This window comes from Copadichromis virginalis, linkage group LG9 (assembly GCF_057382275.1).
Source record: "Copadichromis virginalis isolate Kocher_CV1m ecotype Utaka linkage group LG9, C_Virginalis_male_GT1.1, whole genome shotgun sequence".
NCBI lineage: Eukaryota > Metazoa > Chordata > Actinopteri > Cichliformes > Cichlidae > Copadichromis > Copadichromis virginalis.
The window spans coordinates 1,224,004-1,249,283 of NC_140626.1; the positions used below are offsets into that span (position 1 = coordinate 1,224,004).

The 25,280-nt window shown below is 43.3% G+C and overlaps 1 protein-coding gene across 3 annotated transcripts in view; it reads right to left on the bottom strand.

Moving 5' to 3' along the window:
• Nucleotides 1-25,280, bottom strand: part of palmdb (palmdelphin b) — an 85,260-nt gene that overhangs the window by 51,942 nt on the left and 8,038 nt on the right. For all 3 annotated transcript variants that reach the window (XM_085467406.1, XM_085467405.1, XM_085467404.1), the window contains exons 2-4: nucleotides 9,559-9,606; nucleotides 5,205-5,285; nucleotides 1,168-1,298 (exon numbers count right to left, since the gene is read on the bottom strand). In XM_085467406.1, the coding sequence (XP_085323532.1) occupies nucleotides 1,168-1,298; nucleotides 5,205-5,285; nucleotides 9,559-9,603 (257 nt within the window). In that variant the 5' untranslated portion in view covers nucleotides 9,604-9,606. The remainder of the gene's footprint in view (nucleotides 1-1,167; nucleotides 1,299-5,204; nucleotides 5,286-9,558; nucleotides 9,607-25,280) is intronic.

The window sequence follows — 25,280 nt, forward strand, 5'->3', positions numbered from 1 at the left end:
ATAAATACTGCACATTGGACTCTTACATGTGGAACACATCCCTTGTGTCCCTTTCACATAAAAACCACAAAGGTGATAGACTGAGATTAGCGGCAGACAACTGGAGTAAGCAGGTGTGACTGTGATCATTACCACTATGACTGTTAAATTAGTTGGAAAACCTAAATCTTGAGAATTACTAATAGTTTTAGGCACAGTGCCAGAGCTTTGTGGCTCACCTTATTAATCATCAGAAATATATAGTGCAAGTCCAAATACATGTTTCTGGCAGAAATACACACAGACTAAACTTTGAATATTAGCAGTTCAGTGAAATAATCGTTTAATGCTTTCATGTTCAACTTAGTAATAATCATAGAATGCAAGCATCACTTCCTGTTTGGCTTGTTCAGTGTGCACAACCTGTATTTTATTTGCTGAAAACCTGTATCAATATTTTATAGAAAGGCTTATTCTGTCATAATTATATATTCTCTGAACAAATTTACAAGGTATAAGTATATATAGTATCAAGGGCTTAAATCATGGTTTCCAACTCCAGGCCTGGAGGGCCGGTGTCCTGCAGGTTTTAGATGCGTCTTTGATCCATCACAGCTGATTAAAATGGCTAAATGACCTCCTGAACATGTCCTGAAGTTCTCCAGAGGCCTGGTAAAGAACTAATCATGTGATTCAGGTGTGTTGACCCAGAGTGAGATCTAAAACCTGCAGGACACCGGCCCTCGGGGCCTGGAGTTGGACACCCCTGGTGTAAATGAACGCGCCTCCACACTGCCCCCCCGGTGAATACACAAGACATTTCCACTAGTTTTCCTAATTCTCATTTAGGGGTGTTATTACTCATGGTTGCATCATCCACATCACAGGTGAGGTGTACCATTATGTCCACCCATCAGCGGGCTATCATGATCTGTATCTGTATGTGAGCTTGTTAATCAAGAATAAACATTAATATCTGTAATTATAAATTACATACGAAGGAGTAGTGCTTTATAAATGATGAATTAAACACTTAATAATACCTTACTAATGCCTAATATTGTGGCATTATTAGGCAGACAGTGACTATAAAGTTTTACCTTCACCTACTTGATTTGCTCATACTGAGCTGTGCCCCATGTGTCCACTTTGGGATGTAGTGTGAGCTTCAGTGCAGGTTTGGATTACCTGATGATGTTGCTCTGCAGGTGGTCACTCTGCTGCTGTTCGTCTTGAGCTTGAAGCCTCATGGCCTCCTGCTCCTCCTCCGACTGCTGACTCAGACCGTCCATCAGCCACTGCTCCCTCAAAGCCTTCTTCTGTCAGTCAACCAACACACAGGCCTCTGCTTTAGCCTCAAACCGAGCTCAGTGTTCTTCTCATATTTAAAATGTTCAAATCTACGGTGACACCTGCTCTGTTTTCCATTTGACACTCTCTGCTTTCAAAAACTCTTTTCCTATCCTGTTAAGCAAAGAAAAATGTGTAGCTGATTTCTCTATCAGATATTTTAAGGAACATTACGTTTGCACACACTCCTCAGTTTCACAAACAGCATACTAGATCCAACACTATGAAGCAGCAGCTGCAGTGGAGCCAGTCCCTCGCTTCCCATTCAGCTGTTAGTCTCAGTCTGACATATTTAGATTTGCCAGAATGGGAAGCAAAGAGCTTCTCAGTATAGTTGGCATGGACTCTGGGAGACAAATCTTTAGTGAAATTGTAAAAACTAATGTTGTCCAAATAATAATGAGATGGATCTTAGTTTTTAGCATGTACAGTTTGGAAACTCAGACACAGGAGCTTTTGTAAGCACAAGTTGTAATCATGACTGGAAGAGTACGGATGTTCTCAAAGCTCTGCTATAAATATGTAGATGTGTATTAAACGAACCCGTGTCCAACAAAAACCTTCACTATGTTAAAGAGACTGAATGTAACCAATATCAGTGGACAGTTCCACGGTGTGGCAACAGGAAATGAAAATGAGTGTGGAGTTGACCCAGGCATCCTAACAGAAGCATGTTTTTTAAAACCTTTTCCACTCACGTGAAAAACACTGGGGGGGGGGGGGGGGGGGGGGTGCAGAATGAGTATAAAAGAGGTTCTGGGAAGGCCGAGGGTTCGTATTCATCCATGGATTAATGGAGAGCAACATCAGAAGAGAGGACTCTGGAGTTTTGGGGGGTAAATATTTTTACCAAATCAACCACTGCCCAACTACTGAAGACTTACGAACTGCAATTATCATTTTTAGCTTTATCGCTACTCATTGTTGCTCCATTGGATTATGGTCTCAGAGCAGTCGAAGTATTTTGTACTGAATCACTGCTTCCCCACCTGGACTTTACTGGGCATGGGTCAGGCCTGTGTGTTGCCCTTCTCCTTACCCTCATTGCATTCAAAAGTTTAAATTATGTACATTTGACTCAGCCATGAGGCAGTCTGCAACATCGGCTGCAGACTCACCCACCCCCACTGCTGCTGTTCCACCTCAGACACTTCACACCTCCTCTATTCACCCTGCTCACTCCCCCCCACCCCCAACAACAGCATCCAATACACACTCAACACAAGGCTCCAGCCTGTCTCTCTCAACCACCCAGGTTAGGAGGGAACTGAGGAGGATTAATGGCAAGAAGGCAGCGGGTCCAGATGGCATCAGCTCGAGGGTCGTCAGGTCCTGCGCGGACCAACTGTGTGGGGTGATGGAGCACCTCTTCAACCTGAGCCTGAGGTTGGGAAGAGTCCCACAGCTCTGGAAAACCTCCTGTGTTGTACCAGTGCCAAAGACTTCACGCCCCAAGGACCTCAACAGCTACAGGCCGGTGGCTCTGACATCCCACCTGATGAAGACCCTGGAGCGGTTGGTCCTGGCTCAGCTTCGGCGCCTAATAAGCTCATCACTGGACCCACTTCAGTTTGCCTACCAGCCTGGCATTGGAGCGGATGATGCCGTCATTCACCTCCTACATCGTTCCCTCGCTCACCTGGAGACCGCTGGAAGCACTGTGAGAATCATGTTCTTTGATTTCTCCAGTGCCTTCAACACCATTCTTCCCTCGGTTCTAAAGGACAAGCTGGAGAACTCTGGAGTGGACCATCACCTCACTACCTGGATCCTGGACTACCTCACCGACCGACCACAGTATGTGAGGACTCAGGGCTGTGTGTCGGACAGGGTCGTCTGCAGTACGGGGGCCCCACAGGGAACGGTTCTGGCTCCGTTCCTCTTCACCATCTACACTGCAGACTTCTCCCACAATTCCACCCAGTGCTTCCTGCAGAAGTTCTCAGACGACTCTGCAATAGTCGGCCTCATCACTGATGGGGACGACAAGGAGTACAGAGGTCTGACCCAAGACTTTGTGGACTGGTGCCAGCTGAACTACCTCCAGATCAACGCCAGTAAAACCAAGGAACTGGTGGTAGACTTCCGCAGGCACAAGCATTCTCCACTGCAACCACTGAACATCCAAGGTATGGACATTGAGGCTGTGGACAGCTACAGGTACCTTGGTGTTCATCTGAACAACAGACTGGACTGGACTCATAACTCAGACGCCCTCTACAGGCAAGGGCAGAGCAGGTTGTACCTGCTGCAGAGACTCAGGTCGTTTGGGGTGGAGGGCCCACTCCTGAAGACCTTCTATGACTCTGTTGTGGCTTCTGCTATCTTTTATGGCGTGGTCTGCTGGGGCGGCAGCATCTCTGCTGGGGACAGGAAGAGACTGAACAGGGTGATCCGAAGGGCCAGCTCTGTTCTAGGATGCCCTCTGGACCCAGTGGAGGTGGTGAGTGACAGGAGAACGGCGGCTAAGCTGTCATCCCTGTTGGACAACATCTCCCACCCCATGCAGCAGACTGTGACAGCACTGAGCAGCTCCTTCAGTGGGAGACTGCGGCACCCACGGTGTGGGACGGAGAGATTTCGCAGGTCTCTCCTCCCCACTGCTGTCAGACTCCATAATAAAGACTTTAACTGATCAAGCACACACATCCATACATATGCAATAATACTAAGTGCAATAATCCTTTCTGTCATCGTTGTATTTTTACTCAGTTGTATATAGCATTTGTATTTGTATTCTATTTTTATCTTATTGTATATTTATTTTATTTTATTCTACTGTATATAGTATTTTATTCTATTCTGTACAGTTGTGTACTGTATTTATTCTTATTGTATTCTAATTTTTGCCTCATAACTTTTGCACTGTCCACTTCCTGCTGTGACAAAACAAATTTCCCACGTGTGGGACTAATAAAGGTTATCTTATCTTATCTTATCTTATTCCCAGTAGCTGGGTGGCCTTAGCTGAGGAGGCAAAGCAGGTCATCTGGTAATCAGAAGGTTAGTGGTTCCCAGTCTGTATTCCAAATATCCTTGGGCAGGATGCGAACCCCACCTCTGATGTATCCGTCAGAGTATGAATATGTGGGGATGATAACTAGAAAGGCCTCCAAAGACAACTCTGTAGTATCATTTACTAAAAATAAAGTTTGATTGTATTTACTTTGCTTTTTTGTAAAATAACCAAAACATTTTCTAACATCCAGTTTGGTGATACCTTGTTTTATAATATTTAATGGACATTGTATTAAAATGCAACAAAAACTCTTAAATATGTTGTTTATTGTTAGATTTATTCATTTTTCCAGCATGCTTCCATAGGGAATTTAGATATTTTTTGGTAGTCACTGATATAAGAAGGTGATATCATTACACACCACTACAACACCAGCAGTGACCAGTTTGCCAAAGATGCAGGAAACAGCTCAGTGGCGTGACACAGTTTTAGACAGCCCCCTTGTGGTTAACTGTAACTGGGGTTAACTTGTGCGTAACTGCTTCTTAAGAAAACTTCAGATGTGTGCCCAATTTATCTTAACATGAAAAAAATATAACTTGGAACGATGGAAATATATAACTTGGAACGATGGAATGAAAAAAGAAGATTTGACTTTTACAATAATGTATGAAATACCCTCAGTTGTGTTGAAGAGGAATAGCTGTAGCTATAATATGAACAATGCTACTGCAGTGAGTATATGTCTGTGAAATAAAGCTCTGAGACCGCATCAAGGAAAATGTGGAGAAATATAACAGTAAATGAAATCATTAAACCTTCAAGCGAGAGTTCCTCACATTCCCTGTACACTGATACACACTGACACATTTTCTCCTGGAAATTTTTGCTTTTTGGCTGTAAATTAGAGACATACCTTTATGTACTGGAGTTTTAACTTCTCTTCTTCTATCTGTCTCCTCTTCTTGGCAATTTCTTCCTGGATTCTTCTTTTGTCCTGTGAGGGCAGGTCAAACATACATTTGTGTCATATGCACAATTACAGCATGGAAACTATTCCACCTGTTGTCTCCTCGTGCTGACACTTCAACCTTGAGCTGACAGACGGACAGCAACAGCTATAAATAGACAAAAAGCAGCACAGGCTTCATGACGTGACCTACCTGTTGCTTGAGTGTGTGTGTACGTGTCTGTCTGTTTGCTATAATTTCAACAACACTCTTTGCTAATTAGTACACTATGTAGCAAAGACATCTAGAAATTTGATCAGATACATTGGACAGAATAAATTGTGCAGTTGTTATCCTGGATATCAGGCAAACACGCTGCTTAGTTCCTTTATTTTTAACTAAGCCTCACTGCTCACTAATATTAGCTCCTAGATCCAGGATCAGTGTGGAATTAAGCCGGAGTAAAAGGGGATCTCCCTGTTGATGTCTGCTAGTATTTATGACTCTGTCTCAGTCCAGACAGCATTCTAAGCAGAGAAGCCCAGAATTCTCTTCATACCGTTTCTAACTCATCCGGGAGGACACAGAGTCATTATCAAGTCAGCTGAGAGACATAATCTCTCCACCAAGTACTGGGTCTGCCCCAGTGCCTCCTCCCACTAGATCATTCCTGAAACACATCACCCAGGAGGCGTCTAGGAGCTCAGGTGCCTGAATAACTTCAGCTGCCTCCTCTCGACGTGGAAGAGCAAGGACTCTCCAAGTCCCTCTGGAAGGACCAGTGAAACCCATTCCTGCTACTTGTATCATGACTTCATTGTAACTACTCAGAGCTTATGATTAAAATATATTTTCAACTCACTTTAAATTATTCATTTTTATTTTTACAGTGCCAAATCACAACAACAGTTGCCTCAAAGTAACTTGTATTTTAAGTTAACGATGCTACAGTGTGAAGTGCCTTGAGACTGTTGCTGGTGAGGGTTCATCGTCTCCACGGACACCGCCCAACCCATCTGTAAATCTCACGGGCCACTCTCTTCTCACTAATGAACTAGACTCTGAGATACTGAAACTGCTGGTCAGAACTCACAAGCATGCTTTGGACACTCTACCCTTTTTCCAACTGAGAACCATATTAAAAGACTTGGAGGTGCTGATTCTCATTCCTGCCACTTCACGCTGGGGCACAAGGTCACCACCTGATGAAACTAACAGAACCACATCAACTGCAAAAAGCCAAGATGAAATTCTGAGGGTACCAAAGTGAAGACCACTCCCTCAGGATGTCCAGAGCTGTACGGAACAGAGTGACTCTTCTTACATGGTTTTATTAAGCATCACAACATATCATCATAGCTTTAAAAGCCTCAACATAAACACTTTTCTAAGAGCCTGGTGGGAATTCTTTACAATTCTTAAAAAGTCTGCACTTATCCCATGTAAACTAAAAAGTTTTTAAAATAAAACTATAAAGAAAAATCACTGAATACTAACTACTAGAAAAATACTAACATTCTCATCGTGGCATGAGAATAAGACAAAAAAAGAAATTTAAAAAAAAAATCATACAAGACCCAAACTTTATTTCATTTGAAGAAATTTGATCAAAATATAAAATCAGCAAAGGTGAATTTCTTTAATATATCTGCAACTGAAACCATCATACAGGAAAATCTGAATCCCTGTCAACTGAATCCCACTTGGGAAGCTGTCATGTGAAGGCTGTGCGCAGGCAGGAAAAGCACCCAAAGTGCAGACAGTCGGAGACAAAAGGTGAACTTAAATACAGCGTTAATGCTGAACTCCAAAAAGTAAGAAAACTGAGACTCCAAGGTAAACTTATGCAGCCAGAACACACAGCAAAATAAGGGTAGATCACAACACGGACACAGAGAAACACAGGGCTTAAATACACAGAGGGAGCAATCGGGGAAACAGGAGGGAAACACAGCTGGGGCAAATCAGGCCTAACGAGACAAAGGAAGCAAAACCAGATGCACTTACATGAGACACAGACTTTCAAAGTAAAACAGGAAACATAACACAGAGACGTTAACACAGTGTTAATATAAGATAATTACTTGGCTTTAAATAATCCTGAAATGGTTTCCACAGCATTCCCTTCTTGTTTCCAACTTATGGCCCAACTTTAAATATTGAGCTGTAAAAGGCTCCCAAAGATTCATTGATTAAAAAGAGAGTACTTCAGATGTTTGATTGACTGATTTGGTATCCATCAGAGGGACTATGCGATCTACACAGTGAACCTGTGGGTTTTTGTCTGTTACAGAAGAAGGACCATGCTATTTGAAACTGTGGCCCCAACATGACTAGCTATAGTCACATTAACCTCCTAAGACCCGAACTCTTCCACTGCATGCATTTTTAATTTCTCTTTGATATTTGGGCATATTGGGGCCCAATGAATGTAAAAACAAAGAATTACCAGATTTATTTTTTTTTACCTTATTTTTGTTTTTAAGAAAAATAAGAGCCACACATCAGGATATTCGTTTAACATTTTGATAGAATAGTAGCAGCATAATGTCCTTGTAAGTGGATATCAGGCCCTTGTAGAGAAAAATTTAGTATTTTGGTTTAAATAACCCAAAATGTGATGTTCACGTATGTGGACGCCAGGTCCTAGGAGGTTAAAGTTCATTAAAGTTCCATGAAACATGTTAAGCTGAAACTGATAACATAATAACAAATATAGTAAAACTCCAAGTTAGATATTGTAAAAAGTGGAAGCCCCTGTGGATGAACAATAAAGCCAACACAGAAGTGCCAGAACTACTCCAGTTATACTAGCTGCCAATTAAAGCTGGCTCCAAAAGTCCCCTCGATTGTTTCACTTCAGCCAATAAATTAACATGTTCACAGCCTAGCGCTACAAAAGTTTTGGCCTGGACTCCATCTTCTCCTTCATTACAACTGTTTTTATAACTCACCTGAATGTTGGAAGAGCTACAAGTTACCAGGGACACCATCGCTTTGACTGACAGGTGTGCCAACAGAGGCAGCCTCTCACCTGTGCTTGTGCTACTGATGCCATATTTAATAGAATTAACCAAGAAACAATATGGGCTGCTGTTTCGTACATTAAGTCTGTGCTCTAGTTTTAGTGAGTGCTGGTAAGTATTCACTGAACCTTATGTCATCATCAGTTAGTGCTTTATGTTAATATCTTTCTGCCTCAGATGAAAGCGATGCAGCCTCTCTGCACATTGACAGGCGAGTTGACTTGCACAGCTACAACTCTTTTCTGGCTGGATTTTCTCTCTACGCCATCTTGTAAATACACACCCACATGTTTTATTTTCAGGCTGTGCTTTGGTAACAACTCTTAGTTCTGCATCCTGACATCCTGCTAAAGTAAAGTATCACAGCTCTGAATTACAAGAATGCAGAGATTTACACAATGAGAAACATCTACTGATACACAGGTATTTTGCTGACATATATATATGATGGCATCAAAGAGTGTGACTATGACCTCTTTACCATGATGGCCTGGAGCCTCTACTTGACGTCGGGGTCACCAGGATTCAACTGACATTTTTAAAACATGCACCTATGGAATGAATGTGAAGTGCCAGGCGACTTCCTTCTTTAATCATCGCATTCACAAGATGTTCAGAAACCCTGGAACCTTGACCTTGGACATAGACATGAAGGTAACCAGGATTCAAACTCATCTGAATCTTTTAGTAGATGCACCTACGGCATGAATTTCAAAATCCTACATCGCCTATTTCTCAAGTTGTTCATTTGTGTTTGGTAAAAACTAAAGACAAATTCCACTACAGTCATTCATTGTAAAATATAATTTTCACATTTCAGAAGCTAATATGAACTTTCAGCAGGACAAAAACAAGACAAAACAGTTACTCAGACTCTAAAGCTAAGTGTGATTATAAGCTGCCCATTTTATTACAGTTCCATAAGCGTCTGTTGTATTAAAATGTGAACTTATGTTATGAAGATGGACCTACTGTTCACACTGTTTCTAGCCTAAAGCTACCAGTGGAATTACTTCCTTGTTTGTTTTACTAAATCATAAAGACGCACTCACCTGACGTCACTAACTAACTCATGTGGACACAAATCAGATCATTCCGATGACAGACTTCCAGCTCTGCCCCTCTAGATATGATGGTCAACTTTAGTGCTATCTTTGCCATCTACACAAATGGATTAGAACCCATCACCACCAAATTTTTAAAAATGAAGTTTACTTCAAGTCAGTATGTAACACAGATTATTTGGAAACTGGCTTTTTACTTAAACTACAGAGACTGTAGGACTGCTGTTTACCATGATGGCCTGGAGCCTCTCCTTCAGCAGGTCGGCCTCCTCCATGTCCTAAGTGAGAGACAAAGCATGTGACAGTTAATCAGCTGCAACTGTGGAGCCACACAGGAACACAGCAAATTAAAGAAGTTAGAAGCCATCACGAATCACTGTGATTACCCACTCTACAACATCTTTATGGAACATTCTCTCTCTCCGTCATACAACAGAAACACAGAAAATCAATCACACCCATAGACTTTTTAATTCTTATACAAACAGCAGATGAGCTATGTCAGAGACAGGAAGTTCCCTTTGGGATGTTCTTCTGATATGTAACTGCTTATTGTTGAAGGGCTCATAATTCTGTGTTCTATGTTCCCAGATTTTACTCTTTGATGCTCATTTGTGTAAATAATTACAAGAATACATAATCCGTATGGCACTTTGGTCAGCAAAACCTGTGCTTTAAAAATACATTTTACTGACTTGTATTAGTAGATCTAAATCATTCATCCATCACACAGCATTGTCAAACAGAGTATTCTACCTCTTTATATTGATAATGATTTCTTTTTAGCTTTTATTTGATCATCAATCATCATCATAAACATCAAGAATATATTTTGCTATCGTGGGTTTAGCTTTAAAACATGAAGTGAATAATAGCACATCATACATCATTTCACCAGTGTTGGGAAGGTTACTTTTAAAATGTATTCCACTACAGATTACAGATTACATGCCCCAAAATATAATTTGTACTGTATTCCGTTACGTTACTCAATCAGAGTAACGTATTCTGAATACTTTGGATTACTTAATATATTATCATGCTTTTTACAACTACATGAATGTACTACTGCTGTGTGATTTATTACTATTACTGAAGGTTACTCTCCACACCAACACCAACTAGATGTTTAAATCATAATATAAATGAGTAACAGTAGGTGGACATTAGGTAAGGCTGCACTTTTTGCAGCGATCTCGTGTAGAAAACTATTCCGCGCGTATATAAAACAGGTCCGCGGCCCCAAACCGCAGTAAAGGGACCTCTGGCTAATATGTCGGGTTCGTGTCCATTTTCCCTGCAACACGGATTACACTACCCATCAGGCTACATTCTTTAAAGCTATGCCTGTAACACTCTGCCTGTTGCCTTCATATTAAATAATTTTTTTAATAATTTTTAAAGATATTTCATCATGTCATTATGCAGGCCACAAGTAGAGGTGACATGGGCCGCGAGATTGAGACACAGGCATTAGAGCCTCTTAACATCCTAAGACCTGGCGTCCACATATGTGGACATCATATTTTGGGTTTTCCAAACCACAATACTAAATTTTGCATTTCACTAGGTACATCTGAGCTTGTAGTTAAATACATGTAAACGTTTCATATTAAACATGACTGCATATTGTTATTCTTATTTGCACTGACAGCATTACACTATGCTTTGCAATCCACTGACATGGGACAAAAGAAAACAATACTACAATTCACATTTAAAACTTCTATTCATTTTATTCATGTAGAAATATTCTGCACTGACCGCACAACCCGAAACAGCAGCAAATGTAACACAATCTAAAGGTTAGCTGGAAAAGTAGAGCTCTCCATGCTTACACCACACACACAACAAAGCTACAAGGCTAATTAGCCATGCTAGCTCAACTCAGCAGTATGTAATTAGTCGGAAGAAAAAGTAAATTTTATTTTGTCATGTTAGGAAATCTGTTGGAGAGGTAAGTGACGGAAGTGACGAATGGTAGCTTAGAATTGAACAAATTCCTTTAAGCTTCAATTTTACCAAATACACTTATCAATTGTCTTATAACTAACAACATTTGTCTAAATCTTCTCCAACACCATGGAGAACAATGGGGAGAGTTTAGAGGCTCTCCAAGATTACATTGATCGGTGCTTCCAGGATCTCATGATGAAGAAGGCCCAGAGTGCAGCTTCCCCGGCCAAATCTGAGATGCTGTCATTGAAAAGATGTCGCCCAGCAGATTCCCCCGGCACAACATCACCAGCCGGCAAAGATATTACCGACATACTGGAGTCAATCAACAAACGATTGTCCAGTTTCGACGCAAGGCTGTCCTTGGTGGAGATTCTACACCGAGAATTTAAATCCTTGCGAGAATCCCTCGAGTTCAGCCAGCAGCAGGTGGAAATGCTCGCTGCTGAAAATGCCACGCTAAGGGAGTCGGTGAAATGTCTCACAGACAATGTTACCCAGTGTGAGTACAAGAAAATAATTATTATAATATAAATATCTCTATATTTAGACTATAATGACACTCCCGAAACATCAGCTTCTGTTCTATGGGAAGCAGGGAAAGCTGTGATGAGAGGTAAAATAATTTCTTTCTCATCACATAAAAAGAAAGAAGAAAACAAAAATATTCAGGAATTAGAAAAAACCATCAAATCACTAGAAGAAGCCTACGCGTCCCACCAAGATCAGGAAACATTGAACAAAATACGCAAAACAAAACTAGAATTAAATGAGATAATTGATAAAAAAACAAAATTCTTAGTACAAAGACTACGCCTACAAAATTATGAACATGGTAATAAATCCGGTCAATTTCTAGCAAACCAGCTAAAAAAAGAAAAAGAAAAAACAATAAAAGGTGTTGTTCAAGATTCCACAGAATGTTGCAGGAAATCAAGGAAAATGGCAGACTACCACCAAATATGAATTCTGCAAACATTAATCTCCTGCTAAAACCAGGCAAAGACCCTGTATATCCCTCAAGCTATCGTCCAATATCCCTTATAAATGTAGACCTTAAAATAATCTGCAAAGCTCTCTCAAAGAGACTGGAGAAAATAACCCCCCTCTTAATTCATCCTGACCAAACTGGTTTCATAAAAGGTAGGCACTCATCAACAAATACACGTAGATTACTTAATTTGATAGACTACTCATACAGTAAAAACCTAGAAACTACAATATTCTCTTTAGACGCAGAAAAAGCATTTGACAGAGTTAACTGGAAATTTCTATTTGCAACTTTACACAAATTTGGTTTTGGATCCTCTTTCATAAACTGGTTAAAAATATTATATAATTCCCCAACAGCTTGTGTTAGAACAAATGACCAGACATCCTCCAGCTTCTGTCTCTTGAGGGGCACCAGGCAGGGATGCCCACTCTCCCCTTCTTTTTTTTTTTTTTTTTTTTTTTTTAAAGGCAAGATGGGATTTAATTAAAGTCATTACACCTCTCTTCCAGCTGTCAAAAACTGCTTACAGCTTGCAACCTCCTCCTAACCGTTGTCCTTTTCCTCTCCTCTCTACTCTGCCTTTGACTTCTCTTATTTATTTATTTATTTTTTTTGCCTGTCCCATTTGGTTCTTTAGCCGTCAGAATTGTTGTCTGAGGACCAACAAGGAGACCCAATGGATTTACTTTGCCAAATGGATCATCATGGCATTGCCGTATTGGTCCATTTGATCTACCTTTGTTTTTATTATTTATTATATTTTATTTTCAGATGTTACAGACGGGACAGACATGAGTGAGGGATAGGAAAGGGAGAAAGAAAGAGGAAGGAAAGGAAAAACAGAAGGGGAGAGGGACAGTGAGAAAGGGGGGGAGAAAAAAAATCTCCTGGATCACCTGTTGAGAGAAGAAGAAGAGAAAACAAGCAAAAAAAACCCCAAAGCAACATACTAAACACAACACCATCGCATTAATCTAGCTAAGTGTAAACAGCATTAAATACTAAATATTCAATGTTGTTGTGCAGCACGCAGGACAGACAGCGCACAATGTGCTTTGAAGTAGCAGCCAAGAAAGGTGTAATTTAAGTCTACGAGCAGTGAACATCCGTGTGCACACCTGTGTGGATCAGCGCGCTTGTATTCAAATGGTTTCCACATGTAATGGTCTGCAAGAGGATGTAGAGAGCCATAGCCCCGCCCCCCAGGGCATGAAGCTGGCATGGAGGAGATCCAGGCCCCAGACATCCAGAGGCCTCAGAGTGCGAGAGCCCAAGGAGGACCACCAGAGGGGCATCCGTGCCACCCTCATGGGAAGGGCTGAGGATCCCCAGACGAGGCGTCACCCAGTAGCCATGGAGCAGAAGCTAGAGGGGGCTGCACCGGCGTGCCCGCGGGCTCTGCCGGCAGCCAGCTGTGCCAGAGTGAACCGAGCCGCAGGCCCAGAGGCCGGAGGCCCGAGGGCCCCCCGCACCCCGGAAGAGGCCTGACCGAGCAACAGGCACCAGGCCCCGCCAGGTAGCCACCGGGAGTGAGCCGGTACATACCTGAGTGCCCAGCCCTGGACACCAAGAACCACCAGTGCACCGACCCCTGAGGGCTTCAGTCACCGGCAGGGAGTGTGGTGAGGGGAGACAGGTCTTGGAGGGCCTGGGAGTTTCCCAGAGAGGTGGAGTCTAAGACCTGACCTGACATATAGACACAGACAAACAGGAAAACAGAGAAACAAACATGCATTCCCACCCTCATGCACACATATACAAAAACTCAGCACTCACCCAACACCCACTCTCCCCTTCACTGTTTGCAATTTTTATTGAACCACTAGCAGCAGCAATTAGACAGAATTCAGTAATTAAGGGCATAAAATGCAAGAACGTGGAACATAAAATCAGCCTTTATGCGGATGATGTGTTACTCTTTCTCCAAAATTCACAAACCAATATCTCTGGGGTGATTGAATTGATAAACTCTTTTGCAAGAATATCAGATTACTCAATTAACTGGTCAGAATCTACAGTCCTACCGATTAATTGCTCCCTCCATAATTCCTCTTCTACACCACTGCAATCGGGAAATATAAAATATTTAGGTATTAATGTTTCTCCCAAGCTTGCAGATCTAACTAAATTAAACCATATCCCACTTTTAAAGAAGGTAGAAGGCGATCTGACTAGATGGAAATGTCTACCCATATCACTCATGGGAAGGGTTGCCACTATAAAAATGATGGTCTTACCAAAAATAAATTATTTATTCTCAATGATCCCAACTAAACCGCCACAAGATTGGTTCAGATCTCTAGATTCATGTATGTCCAAATTCCTTTGGAAAAATAAACCCCCACGTATAAGCTTAAAAACACTACAAAAGACCAAGGATAAAGGAGGACTAGAACTGCCTAACTTTCAGCACTACTTCTTAGCCAACAGGCTTCAGTTTATCTCAGGATGGCTAAAACACACCCTCTTAGATGAACCTTGGCTAGATGTAGAACAAGCACTCTGCAATAATCTAGAGATCTCAGACCTACCATTTATCAGCTCAAACATCCAACGACATGAATGCTTTAAAAGCATCAACATCAGCTCTTCTCTGACAGCATGGTGGGAGTTTCTAAAATTGACGGCGTCTTCATTAATCCCATGCAAACGTACACCTATCTGGAACAACCCTGACATATTACAAAACAATAATATGATAAACTTTTCAGATTGGAGTGGTAAAGGAATCAAATATTTAGAACATATACTAGAAGGAACAGAATTTATTTCATTTGACGGACTAGTTACACAATATGGGATCAACAAGAAAAGATTTTTAGAATATCAACAAATTAAATCCATAGTAAAAAAGAAATTTAAACCGGGTCAAGTTGAACTACAAACACCACCAAGTGTGGTTCAATTTCTTACTCTTAAAATCCCCCAAATTACTATCCAAAATATACAGAATGCTTTCTAAAACAGATGAATCAATATCACTTCCTATTGCAAAATGGGAAGCAGATTTATCAGTTAACTTAGACCTAAACTTCTGGTCTCAGATTTGCTTAAAAACCTTTCATCTAATTAGAAATCCCAGTCTGCAATTAATACAATACAAAATATTACATAGAGTGCACTATACAGGTCATCGGATGTTCAAGATGGGCTTTACGTCTACCAACAACTGCTCACACTGCCAAACCAATTCACCGGACAATTATATCCACGCTCTTTGGTTCTGTCCACCAGTTCAGAAGTTTTGGTGCGAGATATGTGAAGACTTATCGAAGTGTCTGAAATGTAACATTCCAACTTCCCCCTTAGTGTGTTTGTTGGGCAGCTTAGATAATGTCACTTCAGAAAAGAATATCGCCCAAATGGTTTTCACTGCCCTATGCATAGCCAAGAAAACAGTCCTCATGAACTGTCCATCCAGCCATTCGCTTCCGCTTATCCTTTTCAGGGGCGCTGGGGGCGCTGGAGCCTATCCCAGCTGTCATAGGGCGAGAGGCGGGGTACACCCTGGACAGGTCGCCAGTCTGTCACAGGGCCAACACAGAGGGACAGACAACCATTCGCACTCACATTCACTCGCACATTCACACCTAGTGACAATTTGGATTATCCAATTAACCTATCCCCACAAGCTGTCTTTGGACGGTGGGAGGAAGCCCGAGTACCCGGAGGGAACCCACGCAAACACGGGGAGAACATGCAAACTCCACACAGAAAGACCCTGGCCTGATGTTGGAATTGAACTCAGGACTTTCTTGCTGTGCGGCAACAGTGCTAACCACCGTGCCACCATGCTGCCCAGTCCTCATGAACTGGAAAAATAAAAATAAGCTTAATTCTAACCAATATAGAAATTATCTATTAGATTACATTAGTCTTGATACAGCCTCTGCCACCACATCAGATCAATTGCTCTGGGCTCCTTTGATCAGCTCCATCACCTAGTGGGGTTGGGGTAGGGACAGGCTTGGAGCGTCGGGTGATTCCCCAGGAGCATCTTCTTTGGGGGGCTCAACTCGGGGTAGCGGTCATGGCCTGTTAAGGGCTCTGTTGGCTCTTAGGTGACGGTTTCCTCGTGGCTGCGTGCAGCGGGGCTAGGGGAGGGTCTGTGCTGACGGACATGGGTTACTGACCTGGTAGCCTGGCTGCCCCTGGGTGGGTCTGGGGCGGGGGTGGGGTTCTGGGGGTGCTCCGTCTCCGGGCTGGGGCCCTGGATCCTGGTTGGTGTGTTTCCGGGGGTGTGGGCAGGTGGGTGTATGGGGGCCCAGCCCTGGCGCAGGGTGCCGCCGGTGCATCAAGCCACCTGGGGGGCTCTTCTACTGGTGGGGGAGGCTGTTACATCTTGCAGGAGGTCTCCTCTCTTCAGGAACTCTCTCTGCAGGAGGGGGAGGAAGATCTCAGCCTGGGCGTCTATTGTCTCATGTAGTCTGGAAGATGAGTGGATGGTGGGGTGGGTGCAGTTTTCTCTGTGGTGGGGTCGGGTGGACTGTCCCGGGCTCTGTGGGGTTGGGCGGTGCTGCTGTACTGGTCCCCGGTCCAGATGGGCCTGGGCCCCCTTTCCCTGGTGGGTTGCAGAGTATGGGGGTGCCTACTGGGGTCAGCGGAGGAGCTGGCCCCAGGGAGGGGTCACTTGCCCCTCCCTTCCTTCCCTCCCCATCTCCAGCTGCCTCCCTCTTCCCGCTCCACCACAACCACCCACACATGCAGGGCCTTGGGGTAAAGGTGTGTCACCAGGGTGCAGAGGAGGCTACCCCCCCCCCCCCCCCCCCTCTGTCCCCTTCTGGCTGCCTCTGCCTCAATTTTATCCCACAACTTAGACATTCACATTACTCACACTCTCATTACACATACATATAGGATCTTGGGGGTGGGCACGATACACGGAGTCCAAAGTACCATCAGGGTGTACACCCCACCCCTGGCATCATTGCCCACCTCTCAATTTTAAATACACGTAGACATTAAGGGCTATCAGGAGGGGCTATGCGCTTACCTGCTGCTCTCTGGCAGGTAGCTCCATGCCCTCCTGGGTTTTAAATGCACCTTAGAACACACATGCATCAACACTACAATGAGCGGGTGGAGGGAGGCTTGGAGTCTTCTCTCACCCCCGTTCTCTGCGACCTGCTGGAGCGGGGGGTGTAGGAGGAGGAGTTGGCCATCTGACTGCGGTCTGGAATGTGGGGCCTCCCTGCTGCTGCGGAAAAGGGTAACACCGTAGGGAAAAAGGGTAACACCATCTTGGTGCAGTTTCCCCCTCCAGGGGCAAGGGTACCTAGACCCGGGGCTTAGAGTACGCTTGGGGAGTGTGATTGTGTGTACAGCGTCTCTTTATGTCTGTCTCCACGTTGGTTGAGTGTGGAGTAAGTGCATATGAGAGCATGAGGGTGGGAATGGATGTTTGTATCTGTGTGTGCCTGTATGTCTGTGTCTATATGTCAGGTTGGGTATCAGACGCCACCTCTCTGGGGACATCTCAGGCCCTCCAAGGTTTGGAGGCCTATCTCCCCCCACCACCACTCCCCCTGCCGGTGGCAGACGCCCTCAGACATCGGTGCACTGGTGGTTCTTTGTGTCTGGATGGGCGTCCAGGTACACACCGGCTCACTCCTGGTGGCCGCTTATCGGGGCCTGGAGCCTGGGGCTCACTCGGGCCCCTGTGGGGGGGTGGGGTGCCCCCGGCCTCTCGGCCTGGGGCTCGGTCACTCTGGCACAGCTGGCGTCCGGCAGAACTCACGGGCGCGTCACTGCAACTCCCCCTGTCTTCTGCTCCGCGGCTGCTGAGTGAACCCTCATCTGGGACTCTCCTCAGCTCTTTCCGGGACAGTGGCGTGGCTGCCCCTCTGTTGGTCTTCCTTGGTCTCTTGTGTTCTGGGGGCCTCTGGATGTCTGGAGTTTTGATCTCCTCCATACCTGCTTCATGCCCTGGAGGACGGGGCTGTGGCCCCCCCACACCCTCTAGCAGATCATTACATGAAGGAACCTTTTAAAAACAAGCGCGTCCATGCTCACAGGTGTACACACGGGTGATCACACCCACAAACTACACCCTTTTTGGCTCCTACCTCAAAGCACACTGTGTTCTGTTGATCTTATGTGCTGCACAATAATGTTTAATATTTAGTATTTACTGTTATATTCACATAGATCATCACGATGATGTTGTTTATTCTATTGTTCTTTTTTCTGCTTGTTTTCTCTTTTTTCTTTCTCAACAGGTGATCCAGGTGATTGATATTTGTATTTTTCGTCTGTTTGTTTTGTTTGTTTTTGTTTTTTGCCCTTTAGCACCATTCCTCTTCCCCGCTGTTTTTCTTTCCCTCTTTCTTTCTCCCTTTTCTTTCCCCCAGTCATGTCTGTCCTGTGTGTAGCAAGTGAAAATAAAATAAATTAAACAATAAAAGCAAAAGTGAATCAGATAGACCAATACGGCAAACCTACATAAACCTACAATCTACAGTCTCTATGATAATGAGGACAGAAATATCATCTTTCCACAACAACACAGATGTAAACCAAACCAAAAAGGCTTTAAATTGATTTCCACAGTGGTTCTACTTTAGAAATATGAGCAGGTAGAAAGGTTGCTCCAAGCCTGACTGCACTTGTTACCTGTTGAAGATCAGACTTTGGTTCCTGGTCAGTGGTGGGCATGCACTGGGTGTGTTTGGTGATAACCTCTCATCTTTTATTTTAACTGATGAAGCTATAGTATATGAAAGTACCATGTGGCTTCACTGTGTCGCTTTACACTATGAAATTAGATCTGGGGCTACACACTTTTTGATGAAAGTGATGATCTTCGTCTTCACCTGCAGTCCATGTTCTGTATCACTTCATGCTTGTTTCCTGATGAGAGCAGCTAAGATGTTTTTGTTTTTCTTTGTTGGGCTTTTGTTTGCTACCTTTCCACTGCATTCTTGAACACACTGTAACATATAGATAGGCCTTAGTTTAGATGAGCTCACACAAAATACTTACAAACGGGGAGCCTCATGAATTAATGATGAATTTCAAAACAAAATAAGTATTTGAAACCCAGATAACAAACAAACTGTCTCATACCTTTACCATTATATGTACTGATGTGTGTAAAATTCTATATAAATGATTTTCTAATGATTAACATCAGACTTAAACTTGGAAGAATTTATTTATGTCTGTGGGGTAGATATGAGGACAGTCATACAACAGTTAATTTGATATGTCCTGTGATGATAAAGTGCTAAACATTGTCCATCTGCAGGGCCAACGACCCCTACACAGGAAGTCTGATAAAAAGGTCCTAATCTCTGATCCTATCAGTCTCACCCAGTGGGTAATGCAGAATTCAGCTGGAGCTGATGTGGGTGAGGGGACTGAGCTGGACTTGATGTCCTGGTGTCTTCCCTGATTGAGCTGATATAGAGAAACCTGAGCAGCCTTACAGGTCAGATTGTGTCAGTCCCAGCTGTTATGTCAGCTCCCCTCTCAGTCATGGCACTTGTTAATCTGGGTTGGTTTTAGAAGCCTGGACCCAATCTACTGTTACTTTAAAAGGCTGGAGAAACCTGTGAGGGCCATTTACACTAAAATAATTAAAAACTCACACTTTTTACCCCTTTGTGAAACCTTTGTCCTCGATTTAGACTTTAATTGTGGGAGATTTTATTAAAGTAAATTTGCAGGAGCAAAGCAAAAGCAGAAATAAAAATAATATGTATCACAAAATAATAGCCATATCCCATCAGTCATCCTTATCTATTTAACCTACTGTGGAGTAGGGAGACGTTGGAAGGGACACAGGTACATCTAGCAATGAAGATGTGGTCCGTCTCATTGCTTTGAGCTACTGGAAACACTCCAACATGGCAGTGATGAGCGAAGATAGAGCCACGTCCACTTTACAAGTCTACAGTTTCGATCGTGGTCTGCTCCTTCTCAGCATCTCTGCTGGAATTTCCAAAGGTGGACTTCTGAGATCTGTACTGATCTCACAGGAACAGGCCCAGAACATCTCCAGACATTCCAGTTTATACTTTGCTCACTTGTCCCACCTCCCTCTCTCTGGGATCTAGTGTTTACATACAGATCCAGCGCTCTTCAGCCACAACGTTTCATTCTCTATTTCTTTCTTTTAAAATGGAAAATTCTGTTATATTTAAACATTCGGTTACGTAATAATAAGCTTCATTCAGTTTAGATTTCACGTTCACTTTAGCACAATCTGTCTTAATCCAAATACTTTTCACCTTAAACTCTGTGTTTGTCAGTCACAGTTTACTCAATACAATCTGCTTTCTTACTAAATCAAACACTTTAAAAGTCAGACATTCACAGATCTATGTCCTGTGTGTGCGCTCTCACACACACACACTCATATCTCTCAAGGTCATTTCTACACCAGTTTTCAGTGAGGTCTTTCAAATCATTATTGTCTTACACTAAACTTAAACATATTTATATTTAACTGATCATGTTCTGACCGGCATTTAATATAATTAACTATCAGCAAAATCAAATAATAATAATCTGTGTTTACTCATTATTGTTCACAATCATGGAAAGACGATGACAGATCACCGACACAGATCTTATTTTCTCAAACCCAGACATGGCTATAAAAAGCTGATGGTGGATCATGTCCACACACAAAATCTGGACTTTAGAATAGACATTTCCAATACTCAGACTACATTTCTCTGTTAACATACTAAAAAGAATTATATTTTTAATTGATCTTTTATTATGATCCTTGGGGGTTTCCTCCAAATCTGGACTTGGTCATGCCTGAGCTTCTGGACAGTGTGAGGTTCAGCCTGGTGTAACGTCTGTTGTGGACGTTTTCCATTAAATAAAGCCTGCAGACAAGCGGTGAGCAGTAGCTAACATTCTTTAATCAAGACACAAAGAACCCTTCTCTCATCCCAACCAATCACAGCAGATGGCCCCGCCCCTCCCTGAGCCTGGTTCTGCCGGAGGTTTCTTCCCGTTAAAAGGGAGTTTTTCCTTCCCACTGTTGCCAAAGTGCTTGCTCATAGGGGGTCATGTGATTGTTGGGTTTTTCTCTGCATCTATGAAGCGCCTTGAGGCGACTTTTGTTGTGATTTGGCGCTATATAAATAAAATTGAATTGAAATTGAATTGAAAGAACAGAAAAACCAAGCTTGGTGGAGAGCCTGCATGATCGTGGGGCAGACAGTCAGCAGAGTCTCCCTGAGCCCAGCATGGCTCTCAGTTAAATACCTTCTCCAGGAACAAAAGGCAGTACACAGCTGTTTCACACCTTAAGGTTCACACTCCCTTGCTACCTCCCAGAGTCCTCAAAGACACAAAAGATTCTTCCTGTGGAGTCGTCTGCTTCTCCCAACTTCCTTACCAGACCCCCACGTCTGTCTAACTGTATGAGTGTGAGACATGTGAAAATCCAGTGGCACCAAGGCATCATACAATAAAATAATGTGAATAATACATAAATAAAAGAAATTCCTATACACTTCCCAGAGGTGTTCTACTGAATTTAGGTCAGCCAGGCATGACAGTTAATGGTATCAATTGTTTCATCCTCCAGGAGCTGCCTGCATACAGGCACGTGAGGCTGGGCATTGTCATGCGTGGGGAGAAATTCAGGACCAACTGAACCATCATCGGGTCTTGATATGCCTCCCCAGACCATCATCGTTCTGCCACCAGACCCTTTCATGTCTATCAAGTGTTCTCCAGGTTCTCCTGCGCTTATCACGTATTCTATCACAAATGTAAATGGACTGATTCTTATAGAGCGCTTTTCTACTCTCCCAGAGTACTCAAAGCGCTCTATAAAGCATTCACAAGCACTTTCTCTATACTTAGTGCTGTCTAACTACATTCACACACAAACACATCAGAGAGCAACTTGGGGTTAGTATCTTGCCCAAGGATACTTGACATGCTGGAGGAGCCAGAGATTGAACCACCAACCTTCCAATCAGTAGGTGACCTGCTCTACCCCCGAGCTACAGCCACCCCTACAAGCAGCTGAGCATGTCAGGTCCTCAGGCCATCCTCATAAAACGTTTTTTTACCTGGAACCCCAGCCAAGTAGGTCATAAAAAAAGAACCTGGTTCCAGGTACTACCACCTAATGAAAAACCCTAAAACACAAGATGAGCTAAGCCAAGTAGGTACTAGTGGAAGAGACAACAACCAAAACTTCTTACACCAGAGATGAGCTCCTGAACATCAGGGCTTCAAGTCCTGAGGACTTGAGGAGGTTTCTGTTTTTACATAAACAGTGGTGTAATGATGGTGTTATTTAAATAACTATTCAAACTGTGCTCCTCATCTGGAATCTTTAGTCATTTACTGCAAACCTTTTTACTCCCTACATGAGTTTATTTCATTCAGTGTGGTAGGTGTGTATATTCCACCACAGGCCAACATACAGGAGGCCTGGGAGACAAAGCCAGACACCTTAGTCATTGTCCTTGGTGATTTTAACCAAAGAAACCTCAGTCAGAAGCTCCCTAAATGCATACACGTTATTCAATGCCCAACCAGACAACTCTACTGTTACACCACAGTAAGCAATGCCTACCATGCAGTCCTTCATGCTGCATTAGGAATCTCATGGTTTACTTGATCCCTTCATACTGGTAGAAACTACAACTCTCTAAACGTGTATTGAAGACATGTAGGTAGCGCACTAATGATGCAGGCATGTCCGGCTTGCACTGACATGGAGGTTTTCAGGACTGCTACCAACAGTTTGGAAGAGTATACGGATGTTGTGACATCATACATCAGCTTCTGTGAGGACAGCTGCGTATAATGACGCACCAGGGTGAGCTATATTAATGACAAGACCTTGTTCACACCTAAGCTATGGAGGCTTAGCTGTGAGGAGGCTGGAAAAGGAAGAAGTGTTGTGGCATGGGCACAGAGATTGTTTCACCCCTTCAGAAGTTTCTTGATCTCTCAGGATACTTTTCTCCATACTTGAAAGAGATGGAAAAAAGAGACAGAACACCTGCAAACACCATCAACATTGCGTGCAGCAGCAACCACAGCCTCCCAGACACTGTTCAGAGAGGTGTACTGTTTTCCCTCCTTGTAAATCTCACATTTGATGATGGACCACAGGTTCTCAATGGGGTTCAGATCAGGTGAACAAGGAGGCCATGTCATTAGTTCTTCTTCTTTTATACCCTTTCTTGCAGCCACGCTGTGGAGTACTTGGACGCGTGTGATGGAGCATTGTCCTGCATGAAAATCATGTTTTTCTTGAAGGATGCAGACTTCTTCCTGTACCACTGCTTGAAGAAGGTGTCTTCCAGAAACTGGCAGTAGGACTGGGAGTTGAGCTTGACTCCATCCTCAACCCGAAAAGGCCCCACAAGCTCATCTTTGATGATACCAGCCCAAACCAGTACTCCACCTCCACCTTGCTGGCGTCTGAGTGGGACTGGAGCTCTCTGCCCTTTACCAATCCAGCCACGGGCCCATCAAGACTCACTCTCATTTCATCAGTCCATAAAACCTTAGAAAAACCAGTCTTGAGATATTTCTTGGCCCAGTCTTGACGTTTCAGCTTGTGTGTCTTGTTCAGTGGTGGTCGTCTTTCAGCCTTTCTTACCTTGGCCATGTCTCTGAGTATTGCACACCTTGTGCTTTTGGGCACTCCAGTGATGTTGCAGCTCTGAAATATGGCCAAACTGGTGGCAAGTGGCATCTTGGCAGCTGCACGCTTGACTTTTCTCAGTTCATGGGCAGTTATTTTGCGCCTTAGTTTTTCCACACGCTTCTTGCGACCCTCTTGACTATTTTGAATGAAACGCTTGATTGTTCGATGATCACGCTTCAGAAGCTTTGCAATTTTGAGACTGCTGCATCCCTCTGCAAGATATCTCACTATTTTTGACTTTTCTGAGCCTGTCAAGTCCTTCTTTTGACCCATTTTGCCAAAGGAAAGGACGTTGCCTAATAATTATGCACACCTGATATAGGGTGTTGATGTCATTAGACCACACCCCTTCTCATTACAGAGATGCACATCACCTAATATGCTTAATTGGTAGTAGGCTTTCGAGCCTATACAGCTTGGAGTAAGACAACATGCATGAAGAGGATGATGTGGACAAAATACTCATTTGCCTAATAATTCTGCACTCCCTGTATAAAAATCAGTCCATTTACCACTTATCTGGTTAGGGCCAAGCACAATAACCTTAGTTTTATCTGATTTTAGAAGCAGTAAATTCGGTAATTAGAGGGGTGTTATCTGGCTTCATAGTTGGGTGTCATCTGCACAGCAGTGAAAATGTATGCTATGCCTTTTGATGATGCTGCCTAAGGGAAGCATGTATAATGTACACAGAATTGGTCCTAGCACTGAACCCTGTGGAATTCCATAATGAACCTCAGCGTGTGAAGAAGACTCTCCATTTACATCTCATGTGTCAAACCCAAGGCCCGCGGGCCACATCCGGCCCAGCGTACATTTCTATCAGGCCCGCAAGATCATTTTATAGAGATTTATTGTTATTGTTATGCATGGCCTGGCGATATGAGGTGCTAATAACACACAAACTACAGATCCAATAATGAAGCGCTGCAGCCTCCTTGCCAAACGCTAGGCTACCTGGGAACATTCCTGCCTCAATCAAGTCAAACTTCTGTGTTTGCCAAGCTAACCCCTCACAATGGCGAAGAGAAAAGTTGATTCCTAAAGCAGAGCCTTTCAGCGCCCGGTGGGAGGATGAATATATGTTTACGTCTACGCGATGTCATGTCTCCAGACAAAACGCAGATTTTGGTAAATGTGAGCCTGAGCAGAAATACGACTGCTCATCGGGTTTGTGAGGATGCCACTGATTTAAGAACACAGTTGTGTGAAAGAAGCAAAGACTTTATTGCATACTCTCTTGTTGTGGATGAAAGTACAGTTGAGGCCAAAATTATTAGCCCCCGTTATGAAATCAGAGAATACACCTGATTTAAGTGTGAAATTGACCATTAACAACAAGTCTGTGTTTTGTGTAGTGT